The sequence below is a fragment of the Aotus nancymaae genome, unplaced genomic scaffold, assembly GCF_030222135.1.
Source record: "Aotus nancymaae isolate 86718 unplaced genomic scaffold, 86718_ANA_hifiasm-v0.15.2.pri h1tg000030l, whole genome shotgun sequence".
NCBI classification, from domain to species: Eukaryota; Metazoa; Chordata; class Mammalia; order Primates; family Aotidae; genus Aotus; species Aotus nancymaae.
This window is the reverse complement of record NW_026988443.1, coordinates 10,959,007-10,984,203: the sequence shown is the minus strand read 5'-3', so window position 1 is coordinate 10,984,203 and position 25,197 is coordinate 10,959,007. Positions and strand designations below refer to the sequence as shown.

Sequence of the window (25,197 nt, the reverse complement as noted above, 5' to 3'; positions counted from 1 at the left end):
GGGCTGGTGGCACGGCTGTGGAGAAGCAGGTGATGGCTCCAGCCCCTAGGGCTCACAGGCAAGGGGACAGTAGTGTGTGTAAGCATTCCCCATTGCGGAGTCTTTCCCTTTTCAGTAAAAGGGCTCTGATGAGGGTGGAGTTACAGAATGTCAGATAATAGTACCCTGAACCCAGGAAATGCTCAACAAATGGTAATTATAATAATTATTATGGTTGAGTCCTAGGCTTCAAGGAGCAGCAGGTGTCAGCAAGGGAGCCAAGGTTACCCTGAAAACACTGTAGATGGGGTCAACTGGGCAGACTCCACTGTGAAGGTGGCAGGTGTTTTCTCTGCTGGCCAGAGGAGTGACAGGAGGTGCACAGGTGTGGGGGAGGGAGCAACGGAGAGAGGGGATGTGAGCATGCGTGAATGAATGAGCAGCGTTGGGTGAGCCATCGAGGTCTACAAAGACCAATGCCCCCTGCCCAGAATGGCCTCCATCCCTGCAGCTCCCAGGCCAGCTGTTGTGGTCTTAAGCTCTCACCCTGCATCATATTCCCCATGAAATCAGCTGCCATGTCTAGTCCCTGCTAATCCTGTCTCTTGGTTGCTCCCTCCACCCCCAACCACACTGTCCCCAACCCAGGCCAGACTCACATTCTGTCTGTGATGGTTAATATTGGGTGTCAACTTGATTGGACTGAAGGATGCAAAGTACTGTTCCTGGGTGTGTCTGAGAGGGTGTTGCCAAAGGAGATTAACATTTGAGTCAGTGGACTGGGAAAGGCAGACTCACCTTCAATCTGGGTGGGCACCATCTAATCAACTGCCAGAACAGCCAGAACAAAAGCAGGCAGAAGAACGTGGAAAGACTAGACTTCCTGCTTACATCTTTCTCCGGTGCTGGATACTTCCTGCCCTCGAACATTGAACTCCAAGTTCTTCAGCTTTGGGACTTGGACTGGCTTCTTTGCTCCTCAGCTTGCAGACGGCCTATAGTGGGACCTCACCTCGTGATTGTGTGAGTCAATACTCCTTAATAAACTCATATGAGATACATATCATATTAGTTTGTCCCTCTAGAGAGCCCTGACTAATACACTGTCCTTCTAGGACTTCTGAAAATGACTCCCACCCTCTCCCAAGTCCAGTCTCTCTGCCTCCTGTCAGCCCCCTTAAATCCACTGTCTGTGCCACTGGAGAACCATCCATCCAAAATGTACTGTTCTAATCTTGCCACTCTCCTGCCTCCAAAGCCTCAGAGGTGTCTTAGCACCTAAAACAGTGGTTCTTACTGGAGGCAATTTTGCCCCTGCCTTCCAGGGACATTTGGCATGTCTACAGAGACATTTTTGGTTGTTAAATCTGGAAAGAAGGGAGATGCTGCTGTTATCTAGAGGGGAGATGCCAGGGATGCTTCTAAACAGCTAAACATCATAGATACACAGGACAGTGGGCACCCCTGTCCCCCAATAAACAATCATCTAACCCAAAATGTTAAAAGCATCGAGGTTGTGAAATCCTGGTCTGGAGGAAAACAATGTAAGTCTTTCAGAATCTGAGGCCTTCTACAGTCCATCCCATGCCAAGTTCATCCCCAGCCTTGCCACACCTTGCCTTTCACTCCTGGCGGTGGCAAGCTACTTATCAGTCCCCAGTCATAGGGCGCATCCATGGCTCTGGGCCTTGGGACCATCTGTTCCTTCAGCCTAGAAAACACATCCCAGCCAAATTTGTCTGCCTGGCAAACTTCTCGTCTTGTTAGTCCTAACTCAGAATGATCCCCTGACTTAGAATCCTCTCCTATGTCCTGAGAGAGAGACACAGAAAAAGAAGAGGAACGGGTGGCAGGACATGGGCATATTTAAAAAGACAGAGAACCAGGCTGGGTGCGGTGGCTCACACCTACACTCCCAGCACGTTGGGAGGCCAAGGCGGATGGATCACTTGAGATCAGGAGTTTGAGACCGGTCTGGTCAACATGGGGAAACCCCCTCTCTACTAAAAATACAAAAATTAGCTGGGTGTGATGGCATGTGCCTGTAGTCCCAGCTACTCGGGAGGCTGAGGCAGGAGAATAGCTTGAACCTAGGAGATGGAGGTTGCAATGAGCCAAGGTTGAGCCACCGCACTCCAGCCTGGGTGACAGAGTGAGACTTTGCCTCAAAAAAAAAAAAAAAAAAAAAAAAGATAAAGAACCAGAGGCATATACTGACCATACCTGATGCTTAATTCCACTTCTTCCTGTGGTTTTATGGGGCAGGTGTTGAATAGTGGCAATTGTTATTTGGTTGACTTGATTATCCAAATAATGGGGGGAAAAAGGCATGGAACCAATTGTACTTGCCCTGAAACTTGCCAAAATGCCTCTGGTGTCCGATCTGATGGTTGAAATGCTTCCCAGCAGGCCCAGCTGATGCCCTATGCATTCAAAGTCCACTTTCAGGGTTGTAGAGGTTGTCTAGGTATTTCATCAGTGAAAAGATCTGGACTCCCAAGCTTATGCCCAAGAAAAGCAATGAGAATCCAGCCCCAGTCCCCAGCAGGGCCAAGCCTTGGAGATTAGTACAAGAAACTTGAGTCTGTTTTAGTTTTCCAGAAGTTTAATGAAAATGAATCATCTTTTAGTGTACTGTCCAAACTTTCTGAAGTCTATACGCCAAGAAGGCTCGATTTCTTACTTGATATTTAGCACAGAGGATTAATACGAGGGTGGGGGGAGACTTTTCTTCCTCACGAGGGACCGGCATGGGGTGGAAGTTTTCTCTTGCCAGGAACATGTTCACCAAAGCTGTCCTTTTACAGATAAGGTTACAGGGCTGCAGAGTTTCTTTTAGCTGTGGGGCTGCTTGGCTTCAGGCCCAGAGCCTGGGGAGAATAGCAGTTTTGTTTCCTTGAATGATATGCTCAGTCCATCAGCCTAAATGAGTACAGGATGGTAACAAAACTGGCCAGGAGGTTGGGGGAAAGAGAAGAATTTTCTATTTCCTCAGGGTGGGCACTAGGAGTCCCACTCACTGGGCCCCCAAACTGAGTTGAGGGGACATTTTTAAAGCAGAAACATTTAGAAAAAGGACCACATGCCATTTTTAAAAGTCCAGAGGCAGCTAATGACAGTGCTGTGTATTACAAAGCACAGAGGCAGGCTACAGGCAAGAAAGAGCAGCATGAGAACTCCTATCGACCTGCAGAGGCCCCTGCACTCCCAGCTCTGCCACTTGCCTAAAACCCGAGCCTCTGCTTTCTTATCTGTGAAATGGGAATAATTTCCACCTCCATGAACTGTGAAGATTAAATGGGATTTGGGTGTGAGGAGATTCTCAGTGCTTGGCTGATGGTGGCTATGAAGGTTTGCAGGGTTGGTGGAGGGAAGGTTAAGGAGAGGATAAAGAGGGAAGATCTGTGGGGCAGAATAAGCCCTGTAGGCCAGGCATGGAGGTTCATAGCCGTAATCCCATCACTTTGGGAGGCTGAGGGGTGAATCACTTGAGCCCAAGAGTTCAGGACCAACCTGTGCAACATGATGAAACCCCATCTCTACAAAAAATATAGCCAGGTGTGGTGGTGGATGCTTGTAATCCCAGCTACTTGGGAGGCTAAGGTGGGAGGATCACTTGAACTTCGGAGGTCAAGGCTGTGTTGAGCTGAGATTGTACCACTGGATGACAGAGCGAGATTCTGTCTTAAAAAAAACAAACAAAAAAAAAGCCCTGCATTTTGTTCTACCTACATCCCCAAACCCCTTCAGCCCAGTGTACGAGGATGTCATCTTCTCCCACCACTTTCAGCGTACAGCTGAACCTGGAGGAAGTGTAGGGCTATAATTAAAGTAAGTGAGGTCTCAAGACCTATCTCACCTCTCCCTCCTGCTGGTGTCTCTCCTGGGGCAGACATACTAACCATTGAGACACCAGAAGAGGAATCAAATGCTAACTGGACTAGAAACAAAGCTATCGCTTTTCATTTTTAATTTATAAAACAAGGGTTGCCAAGAGCAGAAAGAAAAGTCACTCTTTGTCCTTCATGGGAGGATGGGGGGAAGTGTGCAGTGACCATGTGTCAGCAGCACTCTCTGCTCTACTATTCTTTACCACCTCTCCCTCCAAACCATGTTCATAAGACAGGAAGGCCTAAAACCTCCACCTGCAAGCTCTCTGATGGGTCTGGAATTTTCTGAGGCTGTGCTCCTCGAAGAAAAGTGAAGGAGGCCATAGATTTTCTATGACGTGAGACTGTAGAGAGGTCAGTCTGACCCCAGCAGGAATCTTATTCCAAGACAGCAGAGTGAAATGACTAATCAGGGACTTCCAACGTTGGTTGGATGTTAGAATTTCAGGAGGAGCCACTGATGGAAATCTCTGTGCCCTGGTTGTACCCGGACCAATGAAATAAGGATCTCCGGATGTAGAATCAAGGCATCCATGCTTTCCGGGTGATTCTGATGTGCAGTCAAGGTTTAGAACCCTGGGCTAAGAGCTTGGGCTTTGGAGATAGGCTGCCTGGGTCCAAACTGACTTTTAATGCCACTTCTAACCTCTACGACCTTGGACAAGTCACTTACTGATTTGTGCCCGTTTTCTCATTCATAATCCTGACCACAATGGTCAGGATTAAAATATAGTATAAAAAGGGTGCTTTGTACTATGGCTGGGATATAATCTAAGCTGGATAAATGTGATTTGTTACCATGACAATATTTCTGCATAAAAACAAACATGTGTAATGGCTAGAGGCCAATATAACACAGAGGTTAAGGGTACAGGCTGTGAAGTTTCCCTGCCAGGCAGGGCTGGGTTTAGAGTGAAGAGAAGTAAGCTCCTACAGTGCAAAATGGAAGGAGATGCTCATTGTCAGAGTTTTGCAAATGCACACTGCCTGGGTCCAGATTTTGGCTCTGTACAGTAATAGTTGTGTGGTTGTGGACTTCATGGTCTCAACTGTGAAATGAAGCCCCCTCAACAGCGTGATGAGGATAAGAGTTCAGAAACCTTATTAGGTGAGTGTGAGGCTTAAATTAAAATAATACATACGAGGAAGTTAACAGAAAACCTCATACACATGGTAAGAGGTTAGCTGTTAATGCGATGGTGAGGAAGACAGATTTCTTATAGCAGATGCTGGCTTTCAGTGACAGCAGTGGTTCAGATCCTCTGGGAGGGCTGGGGAGGTATTTGAGAATTTCATGACAGCTATGGACCCTCTCCCAGAAAAATTCTCAAACACATAATTTTTGCACATGCCTGTTAGAAGTCCATGGGAATCATAAATGGAAACAGGTGGATGCAGACATAGGACCCTTAGCAAATTCTCTGCAGTGGCCCATTGAGGGTATTTCCTGGGTCCTGAGAACACTCACTCCCCTGAGCCCCAGGAGGCAGTAGACTTTCCAGAGGTCACTTTCAACCAAATGAAATCCCCTTGGCCCTGCTACACCAACATGGCAGGGAAAGAGATGGTCCTAGGATAACCCCAATCTCCAGATAATTAGGACTCATTCCCTGGTTCTGGGCTTGGGTAATCTATAGGAATGAAGAAGAGGAAACCTAAAGTGTTGTTGTTTGTGAATTTGTCTTTTTTCACACTTTTTTATACTGCTCAATATAGTAGTCACTGGCCACATTGGTCTATTTAAAGGTAAATAAATTAAGTTAGATATACAGCTCTCCAGTCACACTAGCCACATTTCAACTGCTCAGTAACCACCTGTGGCAAGTGGGTACTGCGGGGGATTGCACAGATATGGACCATTTCTATCACGGTGGGGTTATATTGGGAAATCTTGCACTATGCCACAAATCAGCACACCATGGCTCCAAGGCCAAATCTGAGCTGTGAACTGTTTAGGTATGACCTCTGAGCTAAGAATGGTTTTACTTTTTAGAGGCAAAATAAAGATCATGCAACAGGGACATACGTGGTCTGCAAAGTCAATATTTACCCTCTGATGTTATGCAGAAAAGTTTGGAGACTTCTGCTCTAGACCATGAGTGCCCTGAGGGTAAAGTTTGGGTGGAATCTATCTGTCTGTCCCACAGCTTGAAACAGGTACTTTCTGCTTACCTGCTGGCATGTTTGTGTAGGAATTGATAAAATGGAACTGACCCATGCCTGAGGAATGAAGATAATGGATGCTGCATTGTAAACATAGCGCTATGCAAACATATGAAATCAGGTGGCTGAAAACAAGTCAGTCATCGCCCTTCTCAAGGACATAAATGGATGAAGTAGAGGCTGAGAGGACTCAGGGAAGCCACAAATTAAATAATGATGGTTATGAGTTCACACCTGTCACAAAGACTATTATTAAAAAAATAAAAAATAACAGATGCTGGCGAGGCTGCAGCAAAAAGGGCATGCTTATGCACTGTAGTGGGAATGTAAATTAGTTAAGCTAGTATAAAAAGCAGTTTGGAGATTTCTCAAAGAACTAAAAATAGAACTACCATTCAACCCAGCAATCCCACTACTGGGCATTTACCCAAAGGAAGATGAATCATTCTAAGACACCTGCACATGGATGTTCATTGCAGCACTACTCAAAATAGCGAAGACGTGTCATCAGACTAGGTGCCCATCAATGACGAACTGGATAAGAAAATGTGATGGCTGGGCACGGTAGCTCATGCCTGTAATCCCAGCACTTTGGGAGGCCAAGGCAGGCAGATCACTTGAGGTCAGGAGTTTGAGACCAGCCTGGCCAACATGGTGAAACCCCGTCTCTGCTAAAAATACAAAAATTAGCCAGGTGTGGTGGTAGGTTCCTGTAATCCCAGCTACTCAGTAGGCTGAGGCAGGAGAATCGCTTGAACCGGGGAGGTGGAGGTTGCAGTGAGCCAAAACTGCACTCCAGCCTGGGTGACAGAGAGAGACTCAGTCTCAAGAAAAACAAAAACAAAAACAAAAGGAAAGAAAAGAAAAGTAAATATGGTACATATATACCATGGAATACTATGCAGCCATAAAAAGGACAAAATCATGTCCTTTGCAGGGACATGAATGTAGCTGGAGGCCACTATCCTAAGCAATTTAATGCAGGAACAGAAAACCAAATACTGCATGTTCTTACTCATAAGTGAGAGCTAAACAATGAGTATCTCCAGTAGACACTGGAGACAACAAGAGTGAGGAGGGAGGGAGGAGGGGGACAAGATTTGAAAAACTACCAATTGGGTGCTATGCTCACTACCTGGGCGACAGATTCAATCACACCCCAGACCTCAGCATCATGCAATGTACCCATGTAACAACCTGCATGTGTACCACTGAATCTAAAATAAAAATTGAAATAAAATAATAATAATAGCAACAATGATAATAGTTATGGATTAAGACCACAGAATAAAGTATATATCCAGGAGCCCATACTGATATAAATGAATAATTCAATAAATAAATAAATAGGGGAGAAGGGACAATTTGTCCTTACAGAAGAATTTCAATCAACTAATCTAGAAGGAATGATAGGCCAGGCACAGTGGCTCATGCCTGTAATCCCAGCACTTTCGGAGGCCGAGGTGGGTGGATCACCTGAGGTCATGCGTTCAACCAGCCTGGCCCACATGGTGAAACCCTGTCTCACTAAAAATACAAAAATTAGCTAGGCGTGGTGGCACACACTTGTAATCCTAGCCACTCAGGAGGCTGAGGCAGGAGAATCGCTTAAACTTGGGAGGCAGAGGTTGCAGTGAGCTGAGATTACACCACTGCACTCCAGCCTGGGTGACAGTGAGATTTTGTCTCAAAAAATAAAAAAATAAAATAAAATAAGGAATGATGGAAATAGGAAATTACAACTGGATAAACATTATAGTAATAGTTCTTTCTTACAAGAATCATCAGTGAATGCCAAGAAATGTGGACAAAGTATGATGAGAATCAAGATATTTGCATAAACTTATATGCTCCTAAAAGACACTTATTACTTAAAAAAGGAAAATCACCTTCTCTGCACAGAGGGAAGCTGGTGGTCTCCACCTTAACCAAGTGTGCAAAGTTAACATCATAAGTAACAAGACATTGCCAGCATGCCTCCCCCACCCCGTGACAGAATGCACTGATGAGGGCACAGCATTTTTTCTAAGGTATTCTTGCAAAAATGCATAATCTCAGTCTAAAAATGAGAAAACAACAAACAAACCCAAATCGAGGGATATTTCACAAAATAATTGGCCAGTACTTTTCAAGTGTCAAGGTCATGAAAATCAAGGAAGAGCAAAGATTAACAGATTGGAGAAGACTAAAGAAACGTGGCAACTAAATACCAGAAAAGAACATGAGTGTGACAACTGGTGAAATTCAAATAAGGTCTGCAGCTTGTTAGCTAACAGTATACCAATGTTAATTTTCTGGTTTCAAACTCGTACCATGGTTATGTAAGGTGTCAACATTAGGGGAGACTGGGTGATGGGTATATGCACTATTCTTACTACTTTTTATGTCTAACAGTATTTCAACATAAAAGTTTCTTTTTTAAAATGATACTCTGTCTTCCACCAATGGCCAGTGCTTCTCATGTACACACGGTCCAAATAATTTCCCAGAGCTGCATACAGCTGGCCTGCTTCCTACATCTTGAATTTTGTCCAAGCTCTGACTACTTTCTCTCATGGGAGCCTCAGAGGCACTGCAGCTCACGGTGAGTCAGATTATAGCTTCAGGGTCAGATTAACTTGGGTTCAACCTGCAGCTCATCGCCTGCATTGAGCCCCAGCTCTTCTCTTCTCTGACATCATCAGTTCTTAAGTCACCTCCTCAGAAAGGCCTTCCCTGACTACGCACACAACCATTCTTTTCCCTCTATGATGGATTTTTTCCCATATACCTGGTTTCAGTTCCTTAAAAGCAGTTACACACCCCAGAAAGTGTTGCATTCCCTGAAGTGCACACACACTCTCTAGAACATTCTCAGTCCCTTATCTGTTTACTTGTGTATTATCTTGCCCTCCTCCACTCTCCTGCTCCAGAACACAACCTCCTCCAACTGCCTCGACTGTGGCTGTGTCCTCAGCCCCTCACCCAGCACCAGGCCTGTGGCCGCTCAGTAAACATTAATATCCTGACAGCATGTGTCTCCTTAGTCTGTGGCTTTCCTTAGTGCTTGGCTCAGGTCATACCCAGCACTGGCCTCAACAGGCCCAGCACAAGGGGTCTGTGACTTACTCATAAAACTCCGCTGCCGGCGTGAACTTGTACTTGGAGTACTTGGTGTGGTTGCCAAGCACGGAGCCATTGAGGAGCTTGGGGTCGGTACAGTTGGGGCTGTTCCAGGCGTGGCCACAGTCGGTCCAGGGTAGGTTGAGGGTGAAGGAGGAGAAGAGGTAGTAGAGTGACCAGGCGATGATGACGTTGTAGTAGAAGCCAACGTACAGGGCGATGAGGATGACAGCATAGCCAACGCCTGGTGGGGGACATGGGGTAAGGCAAGGGTGTCCCACGCCCAGCCCCACAGCCACCTCTCCTTGGGGGCGGTTCCACCACTGTTCCCATTCCCTCTGCCTCTCGCTTCCTGTAGCACAGCGGTCCCCAGCCTTTTCGGCACCAGGGACCAGTTTCATGGAAGACAATTTTCCCACAGATTTTGGAGTGGGGATAGTTTCGGGATGAAACTGTTCCACCTCAGGTCATCAAGCATTAGTGAGATTCTCACAAGGAGCACACAACCTAGACCTCTCGCATGCGCAGTTCCCAGTAGGGTTTACGCTCCTATGAGAATCTAAGGCCGCAGCTGATCTGACAGGAGGTGGAGCTCAGGCGGTCATACCAGTGATGGGGAGCAGCTGTAAATACACATGAAGCTTCACTCACCCGCTGCTCACCTCCGGCTGTGTGGCCCGGTTGCTAATAGGCCATAGACCACACGGATACTGGTCCGTGACTGGGGACTGGGGAAACGTGCTGCAGCAGATCGTCAGAGTCCCTAGGCGCCTGCTATCTCTTTGCCCGAGAGCTCTCTCTTTCCACTGGAGCCCCCCTGCACACTCATTGACCTTCTTGCTCCCAGTGGGCAGCCATGTTAGGAGCTGGAGGTTGAGTATCCAGCTCCCTCGCCTCCTGGGAAGGATAATACTGACGGGTGTTCACTTTCTCCCCTGTGGGATTGAGTTCCCTGCCTAGGGTGGCACTGACTTGGTGCACACGCTTTATGGGTGCCTCCCCTTCCCTATCCCCAGCTGCCGCTCCCTAAGGATCACCTCCCACACTAACTCCTTACACTTAAATCCTTGCCTCCGAACTGCTCCTGGGGAAACCCATACAAGCACTCCCTGATAGGAACTTCAACCCCATGTGCCTTCTGGGTCCTTCTCTCAACCACCTGTTTGGGTGCCAGTATCGTGTTCCTCAATGTATCACAAGCTCCGTTAGGGCTAGTTCTATAGCTTTTGTCTAGGGTAGATGTATTGTTTGCCTGCCCAACATCGCTTTTTAAGGAATTAGCCTTAAGCTGTGATTAGCCTGTGAGGTGTGGGCAAGGCTAATCCCCACCCTTCCTCCACCACGTGATGTATGCCTGGTCAATCAGAGCACTGCTTACCCACAGTCACCGTTATTGGTTAATAGATGGGCATGTGATTCACGTTAAACCAATGAGAATCTTCTCTGAGACCTTTAAGGAGCTATGAATCTATAAGGGTTTTTGTTTGTTCACTTGTTTGCTTTTGGTAAAATTTAAACTTAGTAAAATTTAAGCCTGAAGTTGCTGATGGCCATCTTTGCAGGTATTTGAGAAGAATGTACCTGAGACTGACGCTAACAGAGAAAAACAGATCTGAGACACAAAAAGAGAGAGAGATTTCAGACAACATTATTTGGGTATCTGGATCTGTCTATGCCTGAAGCCAATTTTCAGACTTTACTGTAACAGATGTCAATTCTCTTTTATATTGAAGCCAGTTTTAGTTGAATTTCTGACAATTACCAACAAAAAAAAGTAGTGCACTTGTCTTATAAGACTCTTGTACCAGCTGTATCTCCCACAGGACTGAGTACACAGGAAGTACTCAGGAGATGCATGCCAGTGAGAAGAGGCTCATGGGAGTCACACTGGCCCTCACTGCCATCTGTGTCCAGTTCTCCAACCAGTGCTTGGGAGAGAGTAACTCTTCCTCCGTGCCCTACTCCCAGCTATATAGGGGCAAGAAATAGCAGTTGCTCTGGCTACTTTCTGCAGATGTGTTCTATTGTGCCAAATGCAAGTAGGCCTCATCTTATATTTCAGCTGCAATCAACTAGTTGTGGCTATTGTACTAAGGATTCTGAGTCAGCTTTCTGACTCAGAAAGATCCGTAATCAACTTCTCATGTCTGCCAAGGGAGCAAAAGGAGAAAGTAGTGGTGTATGTGCTGGGTACTTCTGACACTTCCGTGAAAATTTCCCATACAGGAAATAGACTCTCTGATCACTCAGCAGGCAGAGCTGGATTGGAACCCAGGTTTCCAGACCTTCTATGCTAATGTTATTCCCAACACACTGAATGCTTTGGAATTGTGGACACTCTTGACCTTGTTAATACGTGTGAGTCCCACATGACAGGAGGTCTACCTCAGATCTCACCACTGGAGCTGATTCCCCAGGGGCAACAGGGAAGCCTTTATGAACAACCATGAACTTCCTCCCACCCCTTCTTTACCTTTGAAGATTGGGCAGATTTTCCATACGGTGGCAGCCCCCTCCCGGTTGTACTGTCCCAGAGCCAGCTCCATGTAGAACAGGGGCATCCCCGCGATGATAAGGAACAGTGTATACGGGATCAGGAAGGCACCTGGAGAACACAGGGGCAGAATGTGACCTGACAGACCCCTTCCTCTTCCAGTCTTGGATCCGTGTCTGCAAGAGCTGCAAAGATCCCAGGCATCTGCTCAGCTGGCTATTTCCAAAGATGATGCACAGTAGTCAATATTAATCATCATAACAGTAAGAGTAGTTGTGATGGTAATAATGATAACCATAATAGCCAGGTTCTATGGTCAAATTAGTAAAATCTAGGTTAAGCAAAGCAAAATAGCTTGCTTCTTGCAGGCTTCTCCTAGCCTTTGATACACAAGTGCCCGCTGTGATGTGCCAGGAGGGGGATCACAGGTGTAGCCTTTATCAGATTTATTTAAACACTGAACTTTTTTTTTTTCATAAATCATCACTCTGGGAATGTCAATCTAACCCAAACCCTTCTTTTACAGGCAAGAAAATTGAGACCAGAAAAAAAAGAGATAGTGCCTAAAGTTATATGATGGAGTTTCTAATTTTGCTGGTATCCATATCATTTAGGTTTGCACATGGCTTTCCCAAACACGATCTCACTGGATTCTTCTTAGAGTTTCACAACAGCCTACAAACATAATAACCAGTCAGGGTCATTACGTACCCTTGGGGCAAGCTGAGGGGCAGAGAAGGGAGTTTAATGGCTCCTGTTGGTGCTGCTGGTAGGTGATGGAATGTGAATGCCAGATTTGCCTTTGAGCCTTCCAACCCAGTAGGTCCCCGCTATTACAGGTGGCTTGAAGCAAAGGGGCAGAGGTTCAAGTCTCTGACCAGGGAAGATACCCACCCAGAGCATCACAGAAAATCATGGGGTCCTTGGGCATCAGGCAGCAATTAATTCGTAGAGAATTCCTGGTGGACTTGGATGTATCTGAGTTGCAGAGACAATTCTCAGCACATCCTGGCAGCCTGAGGTATGCTTAGTGGGCTCTGACTCTGCGAGGTGACTCACTGGGACACATGCCATATGTGCCCAGCTTGCAGGTGTGCCCAAAGCAAAATGCCAGCTCCTTTCCAGACATAGCTGGAGGTGGCCAGGTCAGATCTAAACTCCTCTTACCACTCTGGCCTTTAGCTAAGGTGTTGTAACTCTGGAAACCAAATACTCTCTGACCCACTCACAGCAAGAAAACAGGAACTATTTTAACAGTGGTAACATTAGCAATGTTAACAATGGATACCAGCAGCCACACTTGCTCGTCCCCTTCTGAGCTGTAGGCACTTTCATTCAATCCTCACCACAACTCTAAAATACAAAGATCATTATTATTTCCATTTTACAGATGTGGAAACTAAGGCTCCAAGACAGCAAAGAACTGTGGCAAAGGCACATGGTCCCCAGGGTCAAATTCACTCAGCTACTCAGACTGTCAGTCTCCTCTTGTTTCTCAGGGCGCCTCTCCTAAGGAGGAAGCATGAAGTGTTGGCCCCAATGCTGAGAGACCCAGTCCCTTGTAAGTGGGAGATGGATCAGTGGGGTGAGGGACCAGACAGAAATGGGGAATAGGCAAAACTACTGGGAAATGAGCATCTCCAGTGTATCAAGCAGGACCTGGGCAATGGCTCTGTGATCCCACTTATACTACCCAGAAACCCTCTGAGATAGCAACTGCTATACCCATTTTTCAGATGAGGAAATTGAGGCTTGGAGAAATTAAGTGACCTGTCCGAGCTTATGCTCATGGTAAGTTGTGGATCTAGAATTTGGGTCCAGATCTGCCTGGCTCCAGAGCTCCAGAGCTGTTTCAACATGCCCTACAGATTCCAGAACATTCCAGCCTAGATGAAGGACATGAGTCTGAACAGGATCAGAGAGTGGGCTGTTCTGAAATCGGGGATCTGGGACCAGCCAAGCCATCTGGTCTATGGGTCATAGGCTGGCCCAATGCTACAATCCCTGCTCCAGGCTGAATATCTCTGGAATGGCCACATGCCATTTCTCCCCTTTCTCATTTCTTCATTTCATTCTCTGCCCTTCTCCCTGTCCCACATAGAGAGGGCTGGTTTGCCAGTTGACCCATGTCTAGACACATTGCTGACAGTAATGGTGGTTCTCGTGTGCTGATGTAGATGGAGGTAGGCAGTGGGGTTGGTGGAAGTAACAAGTATCATTTGTTGAGCACCTATTATATGCCAAGCCGCACACAAGCTTTTACATAATTATTCATTTAAAACCACCACAAGAGAGAATTACCACAAATCCATTTCACAGATGAGGAAACTGAGGTTTGGAAAGGTTAGGTTGCTTGTCCAACTAGCAAGCATGCAGCTTGGCTTCAAACTTGGATCTGTATCAGCCCCACTCTGCCTTGTGGCCAACTGCTACTCCCCTTGAGGATCTAGAGCAAGGGCAAGGGGCAGTTAGATATGTGTATTAAACTATTTAATAGGGCCAGGCACAGTGGTTTATTGCTGTAATCCCAGAACTTAGGGAGGCCGATGTAGGAGGATTGCTTGAGCCCAGGAGCTCAAGAACAGCCTGGGCAACAGAGTTTGAGGTTGCAGGGAGCTATGATCACACCTCTGCACTGCAGCCTCAGTGGCAGTGAGATGTTGACTCAAAAAAGCAAAGTAGAAGAAAACAAAACAAAAAAATTAACAAACACTCTTTGGTAGGCCTGAAGATAGAAGTCAGTGGCCCAAAGGAACATGGGGAAGGAAAAAGCCAGGAGTCGCTGCTCAGACCTCACCACCGTGGGCTGCCCCCAGCGACTCAATACTCTGCTACATGGCCAAGGAAGGGGTACAGCAACATCAGCCAGTTAACCAGATGTCTCACTTTGGCCAGTTTCCTCAACTCTAAACCTCTGGGTGGCACTGCCAATACATAGGTAAACTGCCCAGTTTGGAGTCATTCTTCCTCTGCTGGCTGGGAGGCACCACACCATGAGAAAAGGAGGGAAGATGGCAGGTCTGCATGCGCCATGGCTCTTCTCTGTGAGTGTATTTGAGATGGGCCAGCTGAAGCTTCATTCAGGTGGAAACAGATTAAGAAGGCCAAAGAGTGGTGAAATGGCTAGGTAGGAATGAAAAAACAGCCAGATACCTGTGGCCAGTGCCTTATTCTAAAAGAGGATAGCTAGCTTGCCCAAGGTCTCTTGCAGAAGGAAACCTGGGAGAGCTTCCTTCTCCTCCTGCCAAAGGAGACTCTTCAGGCTGAAGAGTCAGGAAGGAGCTCCAGGGATGAGTGAAGTCAACTGAGGTTGCCTGTTTTGTAAACAGCTCTGCAGCAGCTCTCTGGAAACCGAGGCTGACTGCAAACCCCATAAAAATTACTGCTCTGCAAGGCTTGTAACTGTTACACTCATGTGGTTCTGCTCCACCTCCATGTGTGGCGGTGCCAGCTGAAACCAGCCTCACACAGGGTCTGAGAGTCTCCGAACTGCAAGACCAGAATCCTGTCTTGGGTCTGGAATGGTCTGGCTGCATGGGTTCAGGGCTGGTGAGCGCAGACCTGGAAAAACAGGAAGGGCATGCCTCATGAGGGGCTTAGTGCCCAGTGCCTGGGAGTCTCCAAAAACCATATGCATGCACACAAATGCACATGTGTGCATACTCATGCAAAAGGACACACATTTTTGCACATTGACACACTAACACAACCACATAAGAAAAAGAATTGTCACCCATGAAAGAAACTGAGCAGTGGCCTTTGGATGAATTTAGTAAGAAAAGCATTGGTCCCATCACCTCTGGCCCAACCACACTGCCTCCCATCCCACTGTTAGAGAGAAACTCTTCTAGGTACAAAAGGCTCTGGAAGCCTCTGTGCAAATGCCAGGTGCCCAGGAAGGGAAGGCCAGGGATCATTAGGTTTAGAGTGGGTTGTGCTGGAGCAGCCCCCAGCAGGTGAGGAGGACCCCAGGTGGAGGGATGGAAAACCTGGGGAGGTGAGGGGTGAAGTGGCCAAGACCTGCTGGGGACCTGGGGGGAGGTGGAGGGAGTGTGGCCAAAGAGAGGCTTCAGGAAGGAGAGGGACTCCCCTGACACCGAGTCTGTTGAGGACAGGATTCCTCAAACTGAATTCTGGCCACACCCTGGTATATGCAAGAAGTGCCAATCCACAGAATAGTTCCCTTGATACAAGCAGCTCAGCTATAGGCACCGAGCCCAAAGAAAACCTTGGTCTATGCTTGGGGAATCTAGATCTGTCTCCCTTTCCTCAATACCCCAAGGGCACCCTGACAGCACAGGAGACATGGGGACTCAGGAGAGGGTGAGACTTTAGTCAGGAGACAGGGCTGCTCACACTTTGACACATTTAAAGGTGACAAATCAACAACTGTTAAATAAAACATGTTCTGTCTTCCTACTTTGACAAAGAGACCCTTGTAATAGTTCTGTTATATAGTTCAAGGTTGGAATTCTCAGCTTTTGGAGCTCTGGACTGGACTGTGGAGGTACAGGGGAATTCCTGTTTGCCCTGCCCCTACTTCCTCCCAGCTCAATCTAGCCATGTCAGGGCTCTTGCACGCAGGTGTCCGAACTGTGTCCATGGGCTTTGCAGACACCTGATCCTCCTGTAGCACAGTCCACACACAGAAGAGGGAACCCAGCAAGAGGTTCACGTAGACCTAGAAGGGTGCCTGAGGCTGTTTGGGCAGGGAATTCTACCATTTGGGTATTGGAGGGTGGCAGGGTATTCGGGTGGGGAGTGTGCTGGGTGGGCAGGCACACTTGGCTCCCAGGAGATGGGAAGGGGGCAGAGCTGGGCTCTCTGAAGCATGGAGGTAGGGCAGGGCTTCATGCCTGGACCTAAAGATAATTGTGTCCCCCAGCCCTGCTATGTGCAGCTATGTGACCTTGTGTAAATGTACCTTCTCTGAGCCTCAGCTCCCCCTTTGTAAATGGGATAATAATACTTGCGTCACTAGTTTGCTGTGATAATTAAAGATGTGGAGGTGAAGTGACAGGCACTTAGTGGGTGCTTTGTAAATGGGACTCATGTCTTGTCATTATACTGAAGAGCAGATGTGCAGCAGCTCTGTCCACTCGGAAGAGGAAGTAAAGGCTCTGCTGTGTGGTGGAGGGTGTCTGGGCCCTTTGTGGAGCACAACATGAACGCTGGCTGGAGGCCCCACACAGGACTCTGTGGCAGTGCCTGGGTCTCCTCATGTCCCTGTCCCAAGTAGGGCTGGCTACTCTACCCTTGTAGCCAAACAAGAGTGCTGACTTTCAGCAAGTGCAGGACAACGGATGCCCCCTGGCCACAGCCAACCCTGTTACCTGGAAAGGATGCTTTGCAGTCTGCGTGAAGGATGCCACGAAGGTAGTGGGAGGGTGATGCATGCAGTGGAGAGATTTAGGGAATGGAAGCACCAGCCAGAGAGGGGGGCACCAGCCAGAGAGGGGAACAAGGCCATCTCAGCAAACCTTAGCTGACCCTAAAAGAGTTCTGAAATTGAGACAGCCCCTCAGACATTTCCTACTCAGGAAACTCTATGTGTTTGGCTCTCTGGACGCTCCTCCTGAACCCTGTCCTCTTGGGCCTTCTATGGAGATGTCATTGGATAGACATGATTGACACCATGATTGGACAAACAGATTGTGATGAAATACTAATATGCTGAGTGGGGAAGCCCAGCAAGGCCTGTCTGTTCAGATTCTTCTTGGTCTCTCTGTGCAGCATTCCTTCCCCCAGGGCCTGGGGCAGGACCCCTTCTGAAATGGGGGTTTTATGACTCAGAATTAGAAAGGTAGATCAGAAAATTTCTTTATGGCCGGCTCCAAGAAAGAAAGGCCAGGGAAAATTCTTGCCTTGGGGAGATAGGAGCAGATGGAAAGGAGGCAGGAGAAGGTCAGAGAGAGAGAGAAGTTCTGTTTTCTGAGGCCTAAAGTACCCCAACGTTACAACAAGGGCTATTGGTATTTTGAGCCAGAAACAATAGATTAATAGATAGATAGATAGATAGATAGCTAGACAGACAGACAGATAGGTATCATAGTAGTACAAAGAGTTATGGTAAGAGCTCAGCTGGAGGGACCCAAGGTGAAGGTGAGGGAGTGCTGTGGTCTGTTTAGCATTGCTATAACAGAATACCTGAGGCTGGGGAATTTGTATGTTTCATGATTCTTGTGGCTGGAAAGTTCAAGGTTGGGCAGCTGCATCTGGTGAGGGTCTCTGGCTGCTTCCACTCATGGCAGAAAATTAAAGGGGAGCAGGGGTGCAGAGATCACATGGCAAGAGGGGAACCAAGAAAGTGGGGTGAGAACTCACTAACCCCCCTGAAGGACATTAATCTACTCATAAGGGATCCACTCTCATGACCCAAATACCTCTCACTAGGCCCCTCATCTCAACACTCCCACAGTGGGGTTCAAACTTCAACAGGAGCTTTAGTGGAGACAAACAAACCATATCTAAACCATAGCAGAAAATGTAATAAAGTGTTCCTCTGAGTTCTGTGAGCCACTCCAGCAAATTAATAAAACCCAGACAGGGGGTTGGGGAACCCTGATTTATAGACAGTGGGTCAGAAGTACAGTAAAACAACCTGGGGCTCATGATAGGAACACAAAGTGGGGGGCATTCTTGTGGGACTGAGCCCTCAACCTGTGGGATCTGATGCTATCTCCAGGTAGACAGCACCAGAATTGAATCGAATCAGAGGCACTCAGCTGGTGTCTGCTGCAGACTTGCCTGCTTGCTTGGATTACAGGGAGAAACCCCAAACATTTGGTCACAGACGTCTTCTGTGGTGATTGTTGCTGTTGAGTGAAAGACCTGGAATCAGCCCCACTGAGGGAACACACCCACTCCCCTGATGGATTAAATCCAGCCGCTCTAAGTAGAAAAATGGGGGTGGAATTCAGGGAAACCGGTGTGGGGCTACCCCTCTTTAAGTGGTAATTCTCCCTCTGCTGGTCACTTTGGAGTATCTGGACTTGATTTTTTCCTAATAAAGCTGTGGCTTTAGTAAAATCTCTGTGAAGATTCTGGTTTCCATTTCCTCCATCCTGGTCTCTTTAAAAGAAACACATCAGAGGGTGTTTGGGTTGCTCAGAACTACATCACAGAAAGAAATATGACCCACAAATAACAGAGCCCGACCTCACCTCCCTCATTTGGGATTAATACCTCCAGTATTGGAACTGGAAATGATGAACTTTTAGGAGATGTGCAGCAGACGATGAGCCCCCTTGAAGGCAAGCATTTTCCTTCGCTCATCTCCATATTCCTGGCATACGATAGGCACTTAGTAAACGTTTTTTTGGCTAAATAATGGATCTTGGCAGTGACTCACATGAAGGATGCAGCTAATGAAAGCCCTGGGGCCTTTCTCCACTTGTGCTGTGGCCTAATCCTTAGGCGGTTGGGTTTGGGACCGCAGGGCAGGATGTAACATTTATCCCTATTAAATCCCAATCTTGTCAGGAACAGCCCCTTCAGATCCTTTTGACAAGCTTGGAGTAACTAGCCAAACCATGCCAGTGACCTCAGATCAGGATCTCAGATGAGCACCACATTCCTGCCAAGGGGTGTACAGACTTGTCAGCGGAGTGCCACACCAGCTGGCTGGCTCATTGTGCATCTGAGCTGACAATCAGTGTCTAGCTTGGCAAGCCCGGGGTGTAGATGGCCCCCTGCAGCCAGACCAGATGTAAAAGCACTGAGTTTGGAAACTCCTGACCTCTGTAGCAGCCACTATTTTATATTTGGTTTTAAGCAGATATTTTGGCCAGGAGAGTTCCCAAAGGGCTGGGGATCCCTGAGACTCTGAGCTTCCTTGGGGAGAGAGGAGTCCGCTGGAGACTCAGAACCACAGAATGTCATAGGACCCCATGCAGGAATTCTAATCCCCAGGAGATGGAGCAAGCCCCACCCTGATTCCTGAGTCTTTCTATCAAGCTTGGGTGGCAGACCCAAGTGGGACTACCTTCCAGCCTTATTTCCTTTCATCAATTTCATCTCAGGATGAATTCTGTTCCTTCCAAAATCAGGATCCTGACCCACTCCTAAGGCTAGGTGCAGTCAGTATCATTGAACCATAACAAAATGCTAATAATGACTACATGTATGGAGCCCCTAGTATGTGACATCATTTCAAGGAGTTTACATATATTGTCTCTGATGCTGTCTCACCCTGCAGAAAGGTGCTGTAGTTATTCTCCTCTTCTGTGTAAGGAAACCGAAGCTCAGATCAGCAAAGGGGAGTGATTCTTCTACTATTACCTTTCTAGCAAATGTTAGACTCAGACCCTGAACCTGAAGACCATATTTGTCTGCAATGCACAGACCAAAGCTGTCCTCAGGGCAGGACTCAAACAGAAGCAGCCATGTGCAAAGGATAATTCACAGTGGCCACTTCCCTGGAAGAAAGGCAGACATGAGCGCCTAGTCAATCTTCCGTTCTTCCCCAAGGACCAGCACAGACCAGGATAACAGGTGCGAAGGGAAAATCGAGAATCACTACCTGGTACTGCCTCCTCATGGAGACCAGCTGTTTGAGAAGGTTCTGAACAAAGCCCTGGAATTTCTGAGAGTGGCTTTCACCACCCAAAGCCTCCCACAGCCCGGGAATCCCAGCAGCTGGCCATGGGGAAGATGTTCAGACAGGCTGATCTTTTCCAGTAATTCATTCAGAAGACATTAGCCGGGGGCCTAAACTATTGGCACCTTCATCACTTCAAAACATCCTCTAGTCTGGGCCAGCATGAACAGTCGGAATTGCAGAGGTTGCAGTGTTAATACTGGCACCAGCAGAGCACACTGAGGGCTGTTAGATAACAGGCTGGGTGATCCTGGCTTCGGTGTAACCCTGAGTCAGGGCACCAGAAAGGAATAAATCTTGCCGTGTCATCCAAGCTCATGTTCAGCTGTAGCTGGGAACTTGAGGCTCAGAGAGGGACTGTACTATGCCCTAGGTCACACAGAGAGAGACGGAGCTCGGATTCAAACTCCAGTCTTCTGGCTGTTTCTGCAATTGCAGGAGACCTACCCTCCTGACCATTTGCTCATCTCCAGGGCTAATTTTGGAATTACTGGATGAGAATTGATCCGCAAAAAGAGAAGCCAGGATGCCTCAACAGAATTAAACCCCAGAGGGTACTAGCTGAGCATGTCTGAAGGGATCTCATACTCTGAGATGGGGGTGCTGCACTGCTCCCCCACATCAACTGTGAATATCCTAACCAGAAATGGAAATTCACTGGTATAACATCCCTACCCCTTAGCCAAGGCCTCTGCAGCCTGGCCCCAACTTGCCCCTCCACTCTTATCTCTCCCGGCTTGCCCTGCAGCCAGCCTGCACTCCTGTTCTCTCAGATGATTCCATGTACATTCCTGCCCCAGGTGTACAACTGGAGACCTCCTCCCTTCTCACCGCTTGTCTCTGCCCTCCCCATCCAGAGGTTCAACCACAGCCCACCTCCTCCCAGCCCTTCCTAAGCAGCCCTTCCTCAGGCCTTAAGAGCAACTGTCTAAAGCCCTTGTCTCTCCATCCATTTCATACATCATTATAAGGACATTAACAGAAATCAGCAGTCACCTTTCCTAAGGCCACACTCCATGCCAGGCTCTCCACGAATTATTACATTTGGTCCCCACAACAATGCTCTAAGCCGAACACCATTCTTTCCATTTGACAGGTGAGGAAACTGAGGCTTGGAGACCTGCCAGAGCCAAACAGCTAGAAAGTGGAACTCAGGACTCCACAGCTAAGACCTCTAATGAATAGGCTGCCACGGCCCCACCGTGTGTGTGGCTTCACTTTATTAGTCACCACGGAGTGTTTCTGTTGTTTCTGAATAGGGTCGGAGGTCTCCGAGGGCTTGGACCATTTTATTAACTTATTCAATAGCAGTTTGTTGGGCACTTTCTACCATAGTCCTGGGATCTAGACCTTATCTTGGGCATTAGAAATACAGGGATAAAAAGCCACGGTCTCTGCTCTCATTGTGCCCCTTCCTATTTGGGAGACAGACCCACAAAGAGACAAATCACCTATCAACTTGGGATGAGCTGTGTTTTGAGTTAGCAAGCCTGGGAGGAGGAGCTTTCTGCCAATTTCACCTAAAGATTGGGATCTGTGAGAAGTGTGGTCATTTTGTGTCCTAAGAACCTGGTATAGTACCCTCTATACAACAGGTGCTTTTTATCTGCATTGCTGGCAATGGCTAAATGAGCACACATTGTCAATGAAAGCCCTGGAATATCCATCTAGCTGACTTGTCAAATTGGCCATCTGGATGCTTTCAGTTTCAACAAATGCATAGAGCAGAGGGAAGAACGTTCAACACAACAAAGATGCAGGTGATTAAAGCTCCTGGCAGGCAGAAGTGGTGGCTCATGCCTCTTGGTGACCGTGACCCCTGCAGGGCCTAGCACTGTCCCTCACACCAAGAGGAACCAGAAAAATATTGCTGATTAATGACAGAGTCTTCCACTGTCTAGAGATAAGCAGTCTGGGGCGGTCACTGAGGACAGACGAGATGGCGTGTCCTAAGGTCTCTCATTCATCATCTCCCTGCCTGTTAAAAAATATAGAGAATCTGCATTTTCTCCCTTCCTGGGTCCAAAGAGCCATGCTCAAACCTGCCCAGGAACCCTTGAGAGGCTACAGCTGCCAAACATGGGAGAGTTTCACCTCTGGATTAGCTTCTCCTTTTCTCACCTTTCTCTGCCCGTGACCATCCCAGGGCCAGGCATAAGCCTTGAGCCTGCACAGTCACAAGTTTTTCCCCCAGGGATCAGCCCCTAGACTTCAGATGCCCCTGAAGCTCAGGACTGCTGTCCCGGCTATCGGATCTCAGACTATCTGACAATGAGACCCGTCTCTGTCAGCTCCAACCTTGGGTTAACTTACTCTTAGGAAGAGCTAACTGCTTTCTTACTCAACATCCTCTGCTCAGAGCCACCTGTGCTCTATGGTGATCTCACTCCCTTTTTTTTTTTGAGACAGAATCTTGCTCTGTCACCCATGGACTAGGCTGGAGTGCAGTGGCATGATCTCGGCTCACTGCAACCTCCACATCCCAGGTACAAGTGATTCTCCTGCCTCAGCCTCCTGAGTAGCTAGGATTACAGGCATGTGCCACTAAGCCCAGCTAAGTTTTTGCATTTTTAGTAGAGATGAGGTGTCACCATGTTGCAAGGCTGGTCTCAAACTCCTGAGCTCAGACAATCTGCTCACCTTGGCCTCCCAAAGTGCTAGGATTACAGGCATGAGCCACCATGCCTGGCCCCACTCCTTTTTTGCAAACACCAAGTATTGCCCATCCCAAAGCAAGTGTCCAGAGTACACAGAGAAGCAAAGAGCCATGAGTCCTAGAGCCTGTGAACAGGTCATGAGCTTTCCCTCTACCCAGCTCCAAATTCTTGCCCTTCCTCATTCTGACCTCCCTCATGTCGAGTCACAGCTACTGCCAGGCAGTATGGTCCAGTGGATAGAGAGAGGCTTTCAGAGCTGGGCCCTCTTCTCCAATTTCTTCCTCTAGAAGGTCTATTTTCCCAGGCTCTTTGCAGGGTGCCTCTGAGCTCATCCCAGCAAAAGTGGCAGGATTGGGCACCCCTGGAGAAAAGCCCCTCAGGAAGGAGCTAGGGCTTGGGGTTCAGCACCCTGAACCCCCAGGCCACTTCCCTAGCCCAGAGTGTTATGTTATTCTTCTTTGATTGACTGTAGGTGATCTCTAGGCTCTCGTTCTCAGGCAGATGGGCAATTGAACCACCCAGCAGGAGAAGGAGGAGAGAGTGTGGTTGTTACACTGGAGTCTTCTCCAGACCCCTCTCCCACTCCTCCCTACAATGTGGCTAGAACTTAAGGAGGTAGAGATTTCTCCCCAATCATCTAGGCCTCCTACCTTGAGGACCAGGCCAGTTCTTGGCACCTACTGGCCTGATTCCACCTGGGCTGTGCTCACTGAACCCTTCAGCAAAACAACTACCAACCTGAGAGTGGCATTCTTTCTGATACTGACTTCTCCTTGTGTATTTCTATTCCCAAGACCACAGGGCCTCCCCAGGTGTCTTCAGAGAACCAAAGTCTTCCCACCAGTCCTGGCCCTGAGGTTTCCTGCCCCCAGGCTCAGAGTGCTAGATTTAAGGTCATTGTGGGCCTGGTTGTCACATCCCACTCACTTCTGGTGCCCTTTCGAGAGCTCTTGGAGCCTCCACTTCCCTTCCAGCAGACCATCAAAAGGTCGGGCTCCCCTTCACAACCTGCCACCCTAGATTCTGTTCTTCCATCCACGGGCCTATCATAACCTTAGGGTCATGTCTGTATTTCACTTTTCCACTGCTTTGCTCCCAGCGTCCCCAATCCTGACACTTACGCTGGGATGAGCTCAGAGGTACCCTTCAAAGATCCCAGGAAAATGATCTTACAGAGAACTCCAATCCTTTTTTTCCCCGTTAGCCCTGTCCAGTCCCCTTTCTGTGCCCCAGATTTGCCCCTGTGTCTCCTGGCTTCCCCTCTGTGTGTATCCCAGCTCCTGTCCCAGTCACCGCTGCAGACAGAGAGCCTCCCAAATTCAAATCCCCAGGTGGACCCCACGCTCACCGCCGCCGTTCTTGTAGCAGAGGTAGGGGAAGCGCCACACGTTGGCCAGGTCCACCGCGAAGCCGACTACCGACAGTAGGAAGTCGATCTTCTTGCCCCAGGTCTCCCGGGGCTGCGCGTCGCCGTCGCGGGGCGCCAGCAGGCACTGGACGCCGTTGCGCTCCTTCACCACCAGCAGATCCGCAGATTTGCGCTCCCGAAGGGGCTGCTCCGGCCCCGCGTCCGCCCCGCTGTTCTCGGGCTGCACCTGCGGGTTCATCCGCGCCAGAAGCATGGGTGCAGCTGGCAAGAGGAACTTTAGAGGTCCTGGGGGCACGCCGAGGCTCTGCTTGGATAAAGGGAAAAGAGATGGTTACTGGGCAGTTCCTCCCTACTTGGGACTCCCGAGACCACCTGGGAGCTCTGTGGACACTGGGATCAGCGCGTGCTGAGCAGACGCAGGGTTCCCAGGAAAAGGCGCGCGTCTGTTGGAAAAATTTGGAAACAGAGGTTGTGACACGCCGGAACTCAGAGTTGGAGACCTCTTCTGACAGCCCTGTGGGTGTGTCTGAAAACTCCGCAGCACTTTTCCTTGTCCATCCACTCTCTCCTGCCCCAAATGGCTGGGTTTGAACTCACCGAGCCTGGGGCAGTGTGCTGGTCCCTCCCCAGCTGGGGCCGCCCTACTTCAACAGCCCCGGGAGCCTTCCCGGACATTTAACGCCACTGAACTACAAACACGCCGGCCCTCTGCTCGCGCGTCTCGCCCCAGGCCTCCCCGGCACACCTAGCCCGGTCCCGCGCTCAGAGCGCACTCACTTGTCCGGCGGCGAGGGGATCCCTGTTGCAGTGCGCCCTGCCTGCCCCCGACCGGCGGCGCCTCGGCAGGCTCTGGGGCGCGGGGTGGGACTGGGGCTGGGCTCCGCCGCGTGGCGCTCAGGCTCGTCTGGGGAAGCGCTGGAGGCACGGAGCGGCCGGCGGGGCGC

The 25,197-nt window shown here is 48.6% G+C and overlaps 1 protein-coding gene across 2 annotated transcripts in view; it reads right to left on the bottom strand.

Annotated features, from left to right (window-relative positions):
* The window catches only part of SLC6A2 (solute carrier family 6 member 2), a 50,344-nt gene extending 25,581 nt beyond the window's left edge, over window positions 1–24,763 (bottom strand). Inside the window, exons 1-3 of one of the 2 annotated variants that reach the window (XM_012447930.2) lie at window positions 24,233–24,763; window positions 11,608–11,739; window positions 9,141–9,378 (exon numbers count right to left, since the gene is read on the bottom strand). In XM_012447930.2, coding sequence (XP_012303353.1) covers window positions 9,141–9,378; window positions 11,608–11,739; window positions 24,233–24,506 — 644 coding nt within the window. In that variant the 5' untranslated portion in view covers window positions 24,507–24,763. The remainder of the gene's footprint in view (window positions 1–9,140; window positions 9,379–11,607; window positions 11,740–24,232) is intronic. The other variant, XM_012447927.3, reaches the window with a different exon arrangement.
* Between the last annotated feature and the right edge of the window lie 434 nt (window positions 24,764–25,197).